The 16,974-nt window shown below is 49.7% G+C and overlaps 1 protein-coding gene across 1 annotated transcript in view; it reads right to left on the bottom strand.

Annotated features, from left to right (window-relative positions):
- Window positions 1–24: 24 nt before the first annotated feature.
- The window catches only part of AATF (apoptosis antagonizing transcription factor), a 65,389-nt gene continuing 48,439 nt past the window's right edge, over window positions 25–16,974 (bottom strand). Inside the window, exon 13 of the mRNA XM_009638344.2 lies at window positions 25–525. Within this exon, the coding sequence (XP_009636639.2) occupies window positions 462–525 (64 nt within the window). The 3' untranslated portion in view covers window positions 25–461. The remainder of the gene's footprint in view (window positions 526–16,974) is intronic.

Below are 16,974 nucleotides of genomic sequence, written 5' to 3' on the forward strand. Positions count from 1 at the left end.
CCGGAGTGGCTCCCCCCCCCCCCCCCCCCTTCTTTCGGAGCCTCTGTGGTTTATCGGTAACCGTGTGTGCTGCGCTTTCAGCGAGGCTTTTAGCAACAAACCAGCCGCTGGAGAGGCCTCGCGCCGGGCAGCTTAAAGCGACCACCGAGGGCAGGGCCAGCAGCTGCCCCGAGAGAGGCAATGTCGGGCGTCGGGAATGATGTCAGGAGCGATGTCGGGCGTCGGGGAGCGATGTCGAGCATCGAGAGTGATGTCGGGAGCAACATCAGGCATCAGGCGCGATGTCAGGAGCGATGTCGGGCGTCGGGAGCGATGTCGGGAGCGATGTCGGGTGTTGGGAGCGATGTCGGGCGGCAGGGCAGCGTGGGGCGCAGGGAGCTGTACCCCTCCTGCGCTGGCCGGGCCGGGGCGCGCGGCACGGAGCCCACCGCTGCAGTCAGTCCTGGCGCCAAGGCCTGGTGCTAATTCTGCTCGGCTTCTTCAGGACTCGTGATTTTTCCAAACAGCGAACGATAAAGCTCCGTCCTAGGGCAAAGAGAAAGGGGGGAAATGTTATTTTTCAAGGTTGCAGTGGAAGCAAGAGGCTGCCAGCAAACCCATCCACGCCTTAAAATGAAAAGGCCTTGAATAATTAAAAATGCATTCAACAGTCATTAATAAATACAAGCAAAGGGGAGAACTTGCCTAAGACCAATCACCCGCAGTACGGGCATATGTCAATATTTCAGTGTGCCTGGATACCATGCCTCCAGAGAACGGGGTTTTCTATACGTTTGCCCTTTCCAGACAGGCTCTTCAAGTAAGAAAACAGGATTGAATATTTTAATAGGCTGTATGAGAGCGCGGAGCCGTAAGGAGGATTCAATCAGACGGGCTACGTGGGGCCGCAATTTAGTTTTCATACATTTTCTTGGACTTGACGGTACTTGAAAAACGACGACAATGACCCAGAAACAAGACTCCAATTAATAGCACAAATGCAGCAATTCTGGTAACCAGAGCAAGTTTCCCTTTAAAAAAAAAAAATAATTAGTGGGCTGGGGTTATTTGTCTTTAATTTTAAAACCAAAGTAACCTGAGAGGGGACATGGGGGAAGGAGAGAGCGTTTTTTTTTTTTATAAATCACGCATTTCTGGAAATCGAGGAAAAAGCATCAGGAGAGCCTCCCTTTCTACAGAGGCGCTTTCTAAGGCAGCAGCCTGTTCCAAGACGACGGCACACACGGAGCGGAGAGTTGGTTACACGAAGGATGGGGTTTTTTTTCCTTCAGAGCATGCTACCACCCACCAGGGTTCTTGGAGCAACAACCAAACGATGCCACTGCCATGGGCTGGCGTCTCGCTGGTTCACTGTGTCCTGGTTTCGGCTGGGATAGCCAGGGAAAGCAGCTGCTGCAGAAGCCGGGCCAGGAAAACTGCCAGGACAGGTAGAGAAGAGAGACTTCACCACCGCTCAAGCATGAGTAAAATATGGCTTCAGAGGACGAAATTCAGAGCTGACAGCGACACCGTGATTTTTGGCTGCCTCCTCGATTCAGAGCAGAACAGGGAGCGTGCTCGCTGGGGGCTGCTTCGATGCCTTGCTCCTTCACAGATCAATACAAGACGGCGACCGGTTTGACGACTGACCGCTTCTTGCAGGCACCTGCACTGGAGAGGGCGACCTGTCCGCCTCAGGAAGGAAGGAACTCCCAAGTTTGGAACAGCAATGGCAGAAAAATGCCAGCCGTTCATCTGAGGAAGACGAGGATCGAGGTGTCCGTTCCAGCAGTGCAGAAGGCTGCACAGACCACTGAGACCAGAAACCATTCTAATTCACAGGGCCACATCTCTTAAATTAATTTTAATTTAGACGCTAATTAACCAATCAGCTGCTCTACCCTCAGAAAATGAGTCTGTGGCGAGGGATGCGGCTCCTCACCTAACAAAAATGGTCAACGCCGCGTTTTGCGTGCAAAGCTCAGCCAAGACCATGAAACCACAGCCGGGGTTCGTGTTAAACCCGGAGCACGCACGCGGGTTTCGGCAAGTTTAACACAAATGCAAGACCAGAGCCCTTCTAGGAAACAAGAACTGAGCCTTGAAAAGCTGAAAACTTTGACACCTGAAAGAAAAAAAAAGGAGGAGGGAGCAGAATGTGTTACCCAAGTTACAACATTTTCCGTCTTTCCTGCCTATTAAACAGATAAACATAACTCGCTTTTGCTGTTTCAACTGTGAGAGGAGCTGGCAAGCGGCGCGGCTGCCAACAAGGACATAGCGACTTTAAGGCGAGCGATGGGAAGGAAAACGCAGAGCGATGTGATTTAGCCCTCCGATGGTCACGGCCCTCCAGCCTTGCTTTGCGGCTCGGCTCAGACCACATCATTACACTGAGCAAACGTTTCCACTTGTGCCGCAATCTCGGTGAAATTCCCGGGCAGCGCGCGGCAGCTCCTGTCCGCAGCGGGGTTCACATGTCGGGAGCAGAGAGGGAAATGCTGAAACCGGTGTTTTGATAGAAGATCATTTCACACTCAGGTGGGCAAAGCTGACAAACGCTCGCAGCTTGCGCCTGTCAGAAGAGGCTGAGCGGCTTGGGGACTTCCAACAAAACATCACAAATTTGTTTTTTCCCCTCGCCCTGCTATTGCATCTCCTTGTCTTAAATACAGCGACTTGGTTGTGCCAAGGAAAATGATCTGAGGCAGATAAATGACGATACCAAACGCACCCACTTTGCTGGCTTCCAGCCCGCAGGCACAGCAGCAGGAGCCCCCCGAGGCCTCGGGAAGCTGACGGCGACAGGCCAGTGTCCTGGGGTGCATTCAGAGGAGCGTGGCCAGCAGGGTGAGGGAGGTTCTCCTCCCCCTCTGCTCTGCCCTGGGGAGACCCCACCTGGAGCTCTGGGTCCAGTTCTGGGCTCCCCAGTTCAAGAAAGATGAGGAACTCCTGGAGAGAGTCCAGAGGAGGGCAACAAGGATGATGGGGGGACTGGAGCATCTCCCCTACGAGGAGAGGCTGAGGAAGCTGGGCTTGTTCAGCCTGGAGAAGAGAAGGCTGAGAGGGGATCTCATCAACACCTACAAATATCTCAAGGGTGGGGGCCCAGGGGGGCTGTGGAGTCTCCTTCTCTGGAGATAGCCAACCCCTGCCTGGACGCTGTCCTGTGCCCCCTGCTCTGGGTGAGCCTGCTTGGGCAGGGGGGTGGCACTGGGTGAGCTCCTGAGGGCCCTTCCAACCCCTGCCAGTCTGGGATTCTGGGATTCTGTGACTCCAGGCTGTTCCCTCTCATGCCGGAAGAAAGCATCTTGCAAAGAAGAACCCTCCTGGCAGCCAGCAGGGTCTCAGGGCTCTCTGTTTCCATTTTCTCCTCCACCGTAGGGATGCTGCTGTTGCCCCAGCTCAGGGCTCAGAGCCCTCAGTCTGGGCAGCTCCTGCAGTTTGGTGGTTTTAATGCACGTTCTGGGCACAGGCACCGCGAGTGCCCTTCCATTCTCACAGCACACAGCTCCCGCACACGGCTTTGCCCCCATCCCTTTGTGCTTTGCTAAGGAACAACGTGGTTTCCACATGTTTCCCGCACTCTGTATGATTGTCCCACAGAGTTTGTACAGCTGACCTAACCACCGCTTCAGATCTTAGCCTTGCTGCATCGCGCGGATCTGCAGACACGGCTGCTGCTTGGGAGGCTCCACCGCTCCCACCGCAGGCGGCTCCACTGCCCTCCACCACCGTGAACTGCCCAGCGTGGGGATATTCCGTGTCCTGGCTATAAACCCACGCTCTGCTCCGGCCACTGAGCCATTTGGGCAGCACAAAAGACTGGGCTGAAGAAACCCTCTTTTGGAGGCTGTGCAAGCGCTGCTGGGGCACGAACCCACGCCCAGGCCGACCCAGTTCAGCCTGAGCACCGCACAGGCAGCAAACGGCACGCAGCTCTTCTCCCGCTCCTCCTCCTCCTCCTCCCACCCTGGTGCCAGCGAGCAACAGAAGCCGCTTTTATTTTGCCCACCAGCCTCACGCACAGGTAGAGGGCTTGGCACCTCCCGGCTCCGCGGCCTGCTTGCCAAGCACACCTCAAAGGCAGTTTGCAAAATTCCAAGGGGACTTGCTCCCAGAGATCACCTCCCTGCACAGAGGAGCTCCCGTCTGCAGTTTCTCTACATATGCCCATCTCCTCTCATACATGCATTCATTTTTTTTTTACAGTCCCCCATAACCTAAGGCCGTTCAAAGAGGATGTGCGTGCTCTGGGGAACCCCACGGAACCCAGCCAAAGGCGCCAGAGTTTCTGTGTTTTCCCCGTGAGCAGGCAAAAGCCCAAAGTAATGTTTCTTTGCATCCTGCCTTGGCCTTTCCCACTGGTGGAGAACCAGGCTCCTTAGGGTTTTGTCTTTAGTTTTTGCTTTTTAAGAGTTTTCTGATGGGTACCAGAGTGCAGGGATCAATGCTGAATTTGCTCCGATCCTACAGATTTTAAATAAACAGTCATTTTTCAAGCAAGCAGGGCCCAGGGAGACTTCAAGCAAGGATTTGTCTTCCCCAGCAGAGAAACGTTGCCGGCCCTGACAGACTCCGACATTCGCGCCCCAGGTTGCACGGGTGCAGAGAGGGGCTGAGCCCAGAGCTGCAGGCAGGCCGGCCCTGCAGCGCCGAGCCCAGCACCCCCGCAGCCCCATCCTGCCAGGCGCGACGCCGGCAGCCTCTGCTGAAGGAAGAATTGGGAGAGGAGCTGTTGGGGTAATAACACAGCGTGGGCAGACACCCTGGCAGAGAGTGACAGGAGGAGGAGGGCAATCAGGTAACCCCAGCACCCCCGAAACACAACAAATATTTCATGCTGGGGAAAAAAAACCCAACCAACCAAGCTTTTTATTTTCCCCGTCTTCTTATCATCTAGGCTACCTTTCTTCCACGGCATCTCCCCTCAGCAGGATTTAACCATGCAGAGAGTAAAACTCATCAATCCTCCAGGTTTAACCTTGTCTCTGTTTCAATTCACCAGGGTAAGTGTGGATTTTAATACTTTCAGCCCCCTTAAGGCTACGCATAATGAACTTGGATTTTTGGTTAAAAAAATATAAAATTTCTCTCCTCCACCCACATATATTAAACATCAGACTTGAGCCACTGAGTTGAAACAACCCACCCCACCCCAAGTCCGCTGCCTCCAGATGAAGGAAAGGTGACTTTAGCACAAAAAGGTACTGGTCTCCGCAATGTGCTGAGGAATAACCTACGCGAGTAATTAACAGTACTTACACCTCAGGTGGAGAGTGTGGAAGAAGCAGGTCGATACAGGGGTCTTCCTTGAATTAAAATTTAACTTACCCTTTATTGCAACCTACAAAAGCAAGTAATGAGCACTAACATTTTTATTTCTTTTAAACTGTCATTTAGGCTGTAGAGGGGATAATTACCTATTTCCACTGTAGTAAGGTTTTATCACCCTTAGTGAGGCATTTTCTAATTTAATATTTTTACTATATTATCATAAAACCTGTTTCTGGAAAAAATGATCACGAACCACACAGCCATTTGCCATAAAACATGTGTGTGTAAGTACCTTGGCTTAATTATTTATGCATTTCTTCTGTGCTGGCTCCAAAGGCAGAGGCCGGGCGCAGGTGCTCCATGCACCGGGAGCGCTGTGCCCAGGCGCTCACCCCTTCCCAGCTCCAGGGCCCGCTCCGCAGGCACCTCAGGAAGTTTGCACAGCCCTTTCTTTCAACGCACCAGCAGCCTGAGACAAAAGGTAGGCGCGAGGGAGACGTTTCATCCCGCGCTCCGTGCCCCTGCACAGTTAGAAGAATCCTGGTTTCGGTGCCTACGCTGGTTTTATGGGAAGAGCAAGGAAGGGATGCCCCTGCACTGCTCACCGCCACGGCCCCCCGGGGAGGGCGTTCCCCACCCAAGCCCCAAGCCAGCAGCTCGACTCGTCTTCCCCTTGGCGGCTGAACCCTGGCGCAGCCCTTGGCATGGCCACAGCAAGGCTCCCGGCCGCAGGGAGCCCCCACCGCGGCGCTGCGACCTGCGCTTCGCAGACAAAGGATCACACGAGAGGTGCCAAGGCCCGGCTCAACCCGAGCCCCCTGTGCAGCCCCCACTTCACGGCACTGCAGAAATGCTGACCAGCTCCCCACCGCGCCAACTGGTGATCTCATGTCAGCAACATTATTTTTAAAAAATTAAATAAAAGGAGTGGCTACTTCAGGCAGGGAGCTCTGTGTGCTGATTGACCACCCTCCAAACCCCAGGTGTTGCTACCACGCACATTTTATAGGCAAAATCCTTGCAACAGAGAGCAAGGAAACACACAGAGTGCCCTGGGTGAATATGAAAAGCAATAGCACATTTGATACGTATATGAATCATCAAAATATAAATCATAATACCTGTTAACAGCTCCCCAGAAATCTCCTTTGCCCATCTGCAGTAGCACTATTTCACCAAATATACAAAGGGGAAAACAACTACATACCTGCACATGGGAGGGCAGAACGGCTCACGCTGTACTATTTTGTGTAATTATAGCCACGTTCCTTCTTTTTTTTTTTTTAAATATAGTTCTGTAAACTAGTGGGAGAACAATATTAAGGGGGGAAATTCAGTTTCTGGTGGGTTTTTTCCCAGAGTGTTATTAATACAGCAATACTGCGTGAGTCACTGCTGTGCTGTTTTAGTAAAAATACCCTCCGACAAATTTCTTTACCTTTTCCCATGTACTTTTTACTTCTTCTCTTCTTCCAGGCCAAAAAAAAAAAAAAAAAAAAAAGACCATTTAGAATATGCCCCAAGCAGTACTGAAATAACTACACCTACCCCGTTCCTAGTGACACCCTCCATTGGGAACAACGAATTTTTAATTCACCAAAACTGGCGGAAGATACAGCGTGACCACCCATGAATAAAGGGAGGCTGAAAAACACAAGCCTCCCGATAGAAATGGAAACTTTCTGTCTGTATCCTAAGCAATCCTTTGTCCACCAGTACGAAACTGGGATTACTAGGTGCCCAGCAAGCAGAGCAGGTACCCAAGAGGAGAAAACATGCCGAAGCCCTTTATTTCTCAATTTCTAGCCAAAGGCGTCGCCCTCCATCAGCAGGTGGGGTGTGGGATTTGGCTCCCCGCTCGCACACCTTCCAGCAGGCATTCCCCACCCTGGTATTGCTGCAGCAACAAACCCACGCCGCGGCCGATGACGCGGAGCAAACCGAGCAGCGGCGATCTCAAGGCAGAATTAAAATACCTGTGTCTTTTAAAGCCGGGGGACTGAATGGCAGGAGTGGAGAGCTGCCGGGGGTCCGGCGTGCGGCGCGGCACGGCGCGGTGCGGGCAGCGTGGTGCTGGCCGGGAAGGCAGGCCCACGAGATGGCACTCTCTCACTCGCTTCCCCGCCACGGCCCAAAACCGGAGCGCACAACTCCGGCTATAAATTACACGGCCAGACGGCTCTCATCACCGTGCCCGGCGCTTGAAGGAGATTCAGAAAGGTCTGCCGCAATTCCCTCTCGCTCAGGCAGGTCAGGATTGGGTCCTTCAAGTCTGTGCAAATGCTTTTAGCCCCACGGCTTTAAATTATGAAAGGTGACATGTGACCTCTGGTTTGTCTCATGAGACCAGGCACGAGATTTATAAGTATTTCAGAAAGCTGGTTCTTGCCCTAAACAAAGGGCCTCTGCACATTTTGTGGGGCTGGATCTGGGGATGGAGTGGGGAGCGGGAGGACGGCAGAGATGGAGGGGCTGCTGCTGAGGGTACCGTCCCCCAAACTCAACCAGACCGGGGGTTCAGACCTGCCATCTTTGTCACCAATGCTGAACATTTCCCCCTTTCGCCAGCATACAGCCACCTGCCCCTTGACCAGCCCTGACCTCAGGACAGCATTAACAGGAGCAGAGATGGCACCTCTCTCGTCCTGATTTTGGCCCCAATACCATTCACATTTTTGTATGAGCCTTTACAGCACAAAGCATAAAAGATGTGGGCAAGCGGCTGGCAAAGCAGCAAAACACAGGGAGGCTCAGGAGCCTCCTGCTTGCTCCGCCGGCACGCTTTCCAGCAGCTTTGATTTCCCCACGAAATTCATAAAATCTTGCTTTCGCAGTCTCTGTTTTTAGATGGGTTTCTGTTTTTAGAGCAGAGCAGCCACTGTAATGCTGCATGTGCAAGTGCCCTGCGTGGACGTGCACACAGCCGCACGGAGGGGACCATTCTTTGTGTACCTTAACATCCCATATTCCTAGGATGATTTCCCTCTTTCACAGCTTGCCTGTTTTATAACAGATTTGATGCAGGAGAAGACAAATTGTCTCACAAAGGAAGGACGACAAATCATCTTGCAGCTCTTAACAGGTTATTTTTTTCCCCTTTAAAAAGGAAATTTCCATAACAGAGGCGTCTGTCTTCTTACCAGGGATGTCAAACATCAAATGTTGGGACACGATGATTTCAGCCCATTGGCACTAACCGGGGTCACGTACACCGCTTCGCTACTGCCAGCTTCAAAACATACAAAAGCTCCTCGTTCAAATACCAACCCTTCTAACAACTACAGTTAAAAGTGAGATGGGATACTTAACTGCACCTGCATGAGCTGACTTCTAAGGCTAAGTCAAAGGTTAGGGGGATAAAATCCACCAAACAAAACAATGCACAAAGGGCAGACCGATACCGAAGCCACGGTGCCTCGGGACCGACAGGTTTCGTTTCACAGGCCGACACGTGCTTTTTTTTCTCGGTTCCCAGTACAGCTCAGCTCTCCGCCGCTCCCCAGCGAGCCAGCTCAGGGTGTGTAGCAGGGTACCCATCCCCTTCCCAGGGCGAGACCCTACCTCTCCCCCGAGGGACCCCCGAGGGTCCCCTGCCATACCAGGGGGCTCTCCCAGAAGCCACAGAGCCCAGGTAGGCAGCTTGCCCTCCCGCCCACAGCCTCACGCCAGAAACACCACTTTTCTCTAAAATGTCAGAGCACTGCGCACTCCGAGAGACCGCCCCGCACGTTAGCGCTGCTCCCTTTGTTTCCCAAAACAAAGCCAATACAAAGCAGCACAACCTTGCTTCCAGGCTGTGCCTATATAAACTTAGAATAATTTTTCTCACCGACGCAGTCAGCCGAGGGTTGTGCCGCACAGCACGGAAGCCGCTGGTTCAGTTGTTCCAGAAGGAAGGAAGGGCTTTGCCTCCTTTCAGGGACTTCTGTCATGGTGAACCCGCTGGAGTGACAATCGCAGAGCCCAGATTCCACCATTAATCTGGTCTCATGGTGTTTTAATACCCAGAGTACAAAGTGAGCTAAGTTAAAGGCTGGTATCTCACCAACTTTTTTATTATTTTTTTTTAATATTAAATTCTTATGTCATCTAAGTAAATTAATCTTTTAATACCAGGATTTCCTATTACGTACCCCCCTCGGCTTGCAGCAAGACACACTGTGACATTTGTCTTGTTTTAGTTTTGGATGTTTACCATCCGCAACGAAAAAGTATATTGGAAAAAACACTTGTCATTTTTGCTTATGTCAGATGCACCTTAGTGTAACTGCAGCCCGATATGCTACCGAAATACAAAAATGAAAAACAAGGCAACTTCATCGAGCCAAATACTTACTCCTCTCTAAGCCTCTGCTGTTCTCTGTAAAACTCCTCCCTAGACAAGGGAGGCTGAGCAACCTCATCTAGTTAGCGGTGTCCCTGCTCCTGCAGGGGGGTTGGACTAGATGACCTCTAGGGGTCCCTTCCAACCCAAAACATTCTATGATTCTATGATCCTGGCTTGTCTCAGGAGTGGTGTGGCCAGCAGGAGCAGGGCAGGGACCATGCCCCTGTGCTGGGCACTGGGGGGGCCGCCCCTCGACTGCTGGGGTCAGGGTTAGGGGGGAGCCGGGGGGGTCGGGCTCTGCTCCCAGGGAAGGGGCGATGGGACGAGGGGCACCGGCCTCAAGTTGTGCCAGGGCAGGGTGAGGTTGGCCATGGGGAACAATTCCTTCCCCAAAAGGGCTGTCAGGCGCTGGAACGGGCTGCCCTGGAGGTATTTAAAAGCCGTCTAGATGTGGTGCTTGGGGATACGGTTTAGAGGGGGACTTGGCAGTGCTGGGTTTATAGTTGGATCTGATCTTAAAGGTCTTTTCCAATCTAAATGATTCTATGATTCTATGAATCTAAAGCACTCCAAGAGTGAGAATGCTGACTGGGAAAATACACAAGGTCCTGGCTGAGTCCAAGGGAAATGCTCTAATCCTACCCTCACTGGCAGCTGGATCATCTGTCTCTTAATTCAGCTTCCCAGCAGGCACTCGTCTGCCCATGCAAGAACAAGAGTGGGCTGGATGCTCTTCTACCAACCATGACCTGAGGCCTATGGGACTGCTGGAGTCACGGGCTTAATTTCTTGCACTTGGCCGTGGGATTTCAGGCCGGGATTCCTACCCTGAGCCCAGTTCTGCTGCCTTGCAAGTCTGCACTTCCAAAGTCCAACACAAAATGCACCACCACAGTTGTGGAGAGACTGTTTATATATGTATGTATATCCATACAGGTACCTATATAGTAATGCTGAGCACCGTGCACTGGAATTACCTGGTCAGCACCTGACTATATACTTTAAAAAAAAAAAAAAAGCAGAGGAAATATACTGTGATCAGCCCTACAACGCATGGGCAGTACGCAGGAGCTGAAGAAGGGAGCCACACCACGGACACGCATCCCTAGCCACAAGCCTCAGCTGCTTGCGGTTCCTACCAGCCAGGGACATGACAGCAAGGTAACTTCCACCACAGGCAAACAGGTTATCTGGTTAAACTAACACCATCTGCTGGTGGTGTATGACCAATACTGCCCGAAGGCAGGGACCAGTCCACTAACTGGTGACAACCACAACAGTGAGGGGTCTGAGAAGAGCAGGGGAAATGTCCCCAGCTCCTGGAAAGGCTTCTGTGCCTCATGTTGCAGGTGGAACTGCATGGTTTGACACAGTCCCATTACAGCCATCTTCTTCCCTCTAATTTGGCTCATAACGGATGCAAAGGCCTCCTCCGTAATGAAGAACCATTAGCCGAGGTAAAAGCAACCTATCTAAAAGCCGATATATTCTCCCCCACGTTCACTCAGTTAGAAATCCCCGCTTAGAATTTCAGCTTGCACTTGAGAACGCGTCTCTTTTGTCCTGCCTGACTTTACTGCAGAAAAGCCTCCTTTTGCCTCCCATTTCTGCACCGGGTGCCATCTTTAATGATGATGTATGGGTGTCCTTTTCCTCAGTGGTGCTGTGGGGAGGGGGTCAAACATGTGACACCGGCAGCATGTGTATCAACAGCAAATTATAAACCGTGTCAATCCAAGTTAATGCAAAGCTGTAATCCTCTTTAACAAGAGATCAAATCAGTGCCATGAGTTATGTTCATTCTGTAATCTGATAAGAAATAGAGTGAGCCTCTAATAAAAGAGTAATGAGAGCCCTTAATGATGCTGTTAAAAGGTAGCGCCAGTTAAAATATTGCTGTTGTTCCAGCTGATTAGATCACTGTTGCATATTTGCACAATCTTGTTTTACCTGTCAGAATAACCTGAGTCGTTTTGGGAGATAAAGGTGTTTGGACCAAACATCTGTGTCCTTAAAGAACGTTTCTCCTGCAAGTTACCATCCTTCAGAGGTGAAATAATGATCTTCATCAAGCTTAGCAGTAATTTGGTATTATACCTTTATTTAAAGTGTCAATGTGTAGTCTCTGTTCCACACACACATAGAGTGCAGAGATCTGAAGCTCTATATATTAAAGCTGACAGAGAGATGTTACAAACCAAAATCCACACACAGGTCTTCTTGCCAGGACCACAGGCTTTACCTGACTTTGCCACAACCGGGCTGTTCATAGGATCCACTCCCGCAGATACGGCAGCTCTGCACCTACTGAAAATACACTCGCTTGCCTATGGACCCGCAGACCCTCAGTGGGAATCTCCAGCCTCAGTTTGCCCATAAAGAAACACAACCTTGCACAGGAGCTTTTTGCAAGTGCACAGATGTCTGATCTCCTAAAACCACAAGGCTGTTCAGAGCTAGGCCAGCTGAAGGTGAGTGCACAGGAGATCTGGGTTCAACTCCAGCTCTAGCCCAGACCTGCTGTGTTGCCTTCGGCAGGTCACTGAGGCTCTGAGTCATGGATTTCTGGACCCAAATGCCTCTGGAGATGCGGGCTATCATTTCTCTGTGCCTCATTCCCCAAAATGTAAACCAGAGAAGACTGGCATCTTCCCAGCTCTGTTGCACATGGCGGTACCAAAGCATGATTATGTTAAAGATTACACTATGCTAGATACTGGAGCAACTGGATCAGCCGTCGCTGATGACCCTAGGTCATGAGGATGGGAAAAGCATATTTTGAGGGAAGCCCAAGAAGTGGCACCCACATGATGCCACCCTCAAACCCAGGCAAAATCACAACTAGAGAGAGATCAACCCTGTTGTAATCTGAGGTAATTCCTGCCCAAGAGAAGCTACCTTCTCCTCTGGACAACCACCACAGCGCACTTACATTCAAGCTTTCGCCTTCAGGTTCCTTGTCTTAAGGCAGGCCCATTTACATAGCAATGACCTTGGACCGATTAGAAAAACCTTGGCCCAAGAGTACAATAAATGTATTTAAAGTCTATAAACATATACCCCAAGATAACCATAAAAATCACTTTCCAGTGTATGTTTTAAAATACTACCAAAGAGGGGTTAAAATAGAGGAGGGCTCGAGGCCACCAGTGTCCCACACATTACAACATAATATATGTGAGCACAAGGTTAAACAGCCATGCCCATGCATAGGGTGCATGAAAAACTGGCAAGTGGAAGATTAATTGCCTGCACGAATGCTATTATTCCAACCAGCAGCAAGAATAAGAAAGAAAGTGGCAGTGATGTTGACAAAGGCAGTTATTATACTTGTACCTTTTCTCCAGTTCAGGCTGTAAAACAATTCTGGAGTGACTGTTCATCCCCTTCTCGATGCGGCGCTCAGGCTGCTTCTCCTCACACGCGTTTGCTCTTTGTTTCCCCAGCCAGTGGCAGTGGCAAGTGATAAACTTGACGTGCCAGATTCCCAGGAGTCCTGGGTGTCCCACAGCCAAGACACCACCACACAGGGACCTTCGGGTGAGTGCAAGCCGTTCACTGCACTATTTTAAGTGCACATCCAGAACAGTGGAAATTGGCTTAAATGTACAGGAGAATCAGGCCCCATATGTATTCCTAGGCTACCATAGTTAGCTAATTAAATACACAGAAAACAGGTATTACAGTGCTACACAGAGTCATGCCTTCAAAAGCACTTACAGCAAGCAAAGCAAATCCCAGACAACTCCCCTCTGCTCTTGCCCCAGTGACAAAGGGCTTGTGCAGTTCATCACGGGGAGCGAGGACTTGGCACAGCCAAGGAGGAACCAGAACTACACCAGCCCTCACACCCCCCGGGGGCTCTACACCATCCCTTGAGCTTTTGCCCATCCACACTGGCAGGGACATACTTATTTACCAGCTTACCAGCATCTTCCAGGTATCTGCCTGCCACTGCAGCCACTGGCAGAACTTAAGCAGAATGTTCTGCCAGCTCTGTTTCTACAACCCTTTTTTATATACAGCTCACTGACACTTTAAAATTTCTCACACTACAGCACTGAGCGCCCCGTTGTTCAGATGTGTATTTATTTTGGGGTCATGCCTTTTAAGTGCTTGACCAGAAAAAAAAAATGGCTCAGAGCACGATCACATCACTGTGAAGTGTATACTTGCATTTTCAATCTAGTAATTCACACTTGCAAACAATAAAATTACCTTCTTCTGTCACAAAGGAAAGCTGTTATCATTACTGCTTCCCTCTCATGCGTACAGGCCTGGTCCTTTCTCTTTAATTCAGCTGCAATTTAAAGCAGATGTTGAATTCTTCTTGCCTGGTCCGGTACGGCTGTGTGCTGCTAGAGAGGCATTATGGCCCATGGCAAGTGCAGGGGCGTTTTAAACAGGGATGTGAAGTGACCCCAGAGGGTGGCTATGATTTTCAAAAAAATGACTGATAGCAGCCCATATCTTCATTTTGGGAGAGCTGAACCAAAACGCCTACAGAGGCCTAATTTTCAGATAGTGGCCACTCCAGTATTTTGAATGTGTTTTACATCTGGATGCAAACACAAAATGGTGTAAAATAGGGAGGGAAGGAAGGAAGCTAAGCTAAGTGACGCCCAGGTTTTCAGTGTGCAGAGCTAGAATGTCCACCCAAACGTGGAAGGGCTGCTGCAAAGAGGAAAGAAGAATCTGTTCCTAAAGCCCACATTGAACAGGACAAGTAGTAACAGGACAAAATTACAGCAGAGGGAAATTTAAGCTCAACATTAGGACTAAACAATGCCAAAGCCCATCCCATGGGAAAGAAGCTGCAGAGAAACTGCTTAAGGAAGACTGTAATGCCTGCAGTAGGCAAATGTAAGGCGTATTCTTTGTGTTAGAGGTAAGCAGCAGGTATTTTGGCAAACAGTGAGGAAAGCTTAGGCTTCTATTTGTGTATCTGCCTCTTGTCTGCAGCAAAAGCTTTCCTACGTATGTTAAAAGATGAAATACTACTACTACTATTACTAAACCACTGGTTTTTACAGGCACTTCTCAACAGCAGACCTCCGTTGCTCAGAAGGGAAATCAGAGTCACGGGAACACAGAGTGACCTGCTCAAGGTCATCCACGAAGCCACCGGCAGAGCTGGGAACAGAACCTGCCCAGCCTGATTCCGGCAGTGCCCCATCCGTGTCCAGGGTTTGCTTGAAAGCCCGGTCTTGGCAGAGTCGGGTACGGCTGCCCACACGATACGACCCTCAGGCACGCTTACTGGTGTGCGAAGGCATCAACCGACAGCCTCACTCTAGACGGCTAAACCAACATCAGGAGATAAGTGACTAAAATGCCATTAACAGAAAATATGGCGGGCCTCCAAAGCGACTAATAAACTTAATGTAAGAAATAAGTTCCCGCAGTCAGACAATAAGCAGCAGCAGCTGCTGCCACACTGCTGCCACCAAAGAATCCGTAAAACATGCAAGCGATGTAATAACCCGCTCAATGTGGAGAAAACCCCCAGGAGACGTTTTCAGTAAACCAAATGTCAAACACTCTGTCCCTACCACAATGATAACTATGTCAACACAGCATAACGTAGATAGCATCCTATTAGCTGGAATAGCTTCTGAGGGTCAGCCAGACCCTCTGCAGTTTGTGGTGGACTCAAGATGCCTCCTGAGAAGCGAGGGGAACACGGGTTATGAAGACGGCAGCCAGATGAAGTGTAGCTGAGGCCCAAGAAGGCTATTGCGCAGAATGACTCCACCGTCCCAGCTGTTTCGATGCACTTCACGTTTGCATTGACTTGCTGGAGGATTTTGGCTTACAGAATGCATTTTCTATGCAACTTTTGGAACACAAGTGAGTGCGGTGGACTGCGAAGGAGAAGGCAATGTCACCTCTGGGGACAGCAAACATAGCATAACTCCTAGATTATTAGGATCAGTCTCATTTTTTTTTTACCTTCTGCCCCCTCACGCCCCCCCACGCAAGCTGAGCTTGCCTTCATTCTGGGGACAGAGCAGGGGTCTGTATGCCTGCCTAACCTGTAGGACAGTGCAATATGTATTATATGCAAAAAATGACAGACACCCTAACCTCATTCGAAATTCTCAAAGCATAAGTAATAACCAGTCAACTGGACATAATACTAAGATAAATACTGGAGTCATAGGTATTATTAATGCATATGGTATGAACTGGTTCTTCCTAAACACGCATCTGCCACCTCCTAAATTACCCTCAGACAAAAAGATGCGGGGAATGAGCAGCACATCCCAGAACAATTTCTACAGGAAGGTACAACTCTCCTAGGAATGTCTGTCTATCCTGCCCCATGTTTTTATTTGGGGCTATCCGAACCAGCAAAGACCCCAGTCCCATATAGGTAAGGAGGTCCTTGCCAGCCAGGAAGCACAGATAGCTGCTAGCTCAGGCCCTGCGCAGCAGAAACAAAAATGCAGTCGATCATTTGCTAAATAGGCAAAAGTGTGTATGTCTAACCTCACAGTGCCAAAGCCACTTGGGTCCCTCTCTTCCTATGGTCCAGGTATGGGGCGGGGGGGCAGAACTGACCACCTCATGTGGCTGGAGGCACAGCTCTCACCCTACACATCCAACACGTTTATTTTTGTGGTGAGAGGAACTAGACAACATGCAGAAATCAGAGCAGTTTTCTCACTTGGAAAAAAAGAAAAAAAGGAAGGGTAAAGAAATGGTGAGAAAGATGCATGACGAAACAGCACGGGACTATTAGGGACACAAAATGCCTTAGTGCCAGCTTACTGGAGAGCTCTCATCCAGAAGTCTGTGCAATACCCCAAAAGGCAACAGGCTAAGAACAGCAGGTATTTGTATTTGGTTTCCATTTCGCAAACAGACAAATGACATCTCTCTCTCACGGAGCACAAACATGTTCCACAACCCAGGGGAAAGATGTTTCTCAAGCCTTCTACATCCATTCAGTGGAAAAACTATTCCACCTCCCTCCCACATGAAGCTCAGCATTTCGAGATTTAGTTTAAAAATGTAATATTTAAGAAATATGGGTGTATATGTAGAAAAACTATCTAGTAACTATGCACAAAACCTCACTGGTATTTTCTTTACTAATTAGCACATTAGAACATTATAGTCTTCCAATAAAATTCTGCACTCTTTAAATAGCCATAAACACAAGCAACATTTAGGCCTTGAGTGAATCTTGACTGAACTATTCCAGTTATTAACTGATTTAAGAAAATGCACACTAAATGGAATTTAAAGCAGTTGCCATTTCTGTGAAAAGACAAATTCTGTGTAAGTTTCCATTATACCTGAAGACACCAGATGACTTAGTTGTCTATTTCCAAAATAATTCCGTAAGATTAGAAAATTTAAAAATCAGCAGAGTTTTAAAGCAG

This window comes from Egretta garzetta, unplaced genomic scaffold (assembly GCF_000687185.1).
Source record: "Egretta garzetta isolate BGI_Z169 unplaced genomic scaffold, ASM68718v1 scaffold890, whole genome shotgun sequence".
Taxonomy (NCBI): Eukaryota; Metazoa; Chordata; class Aves; order Pelecaniformes; family Ardeidae; genus Egretta; species Egretta garzetta.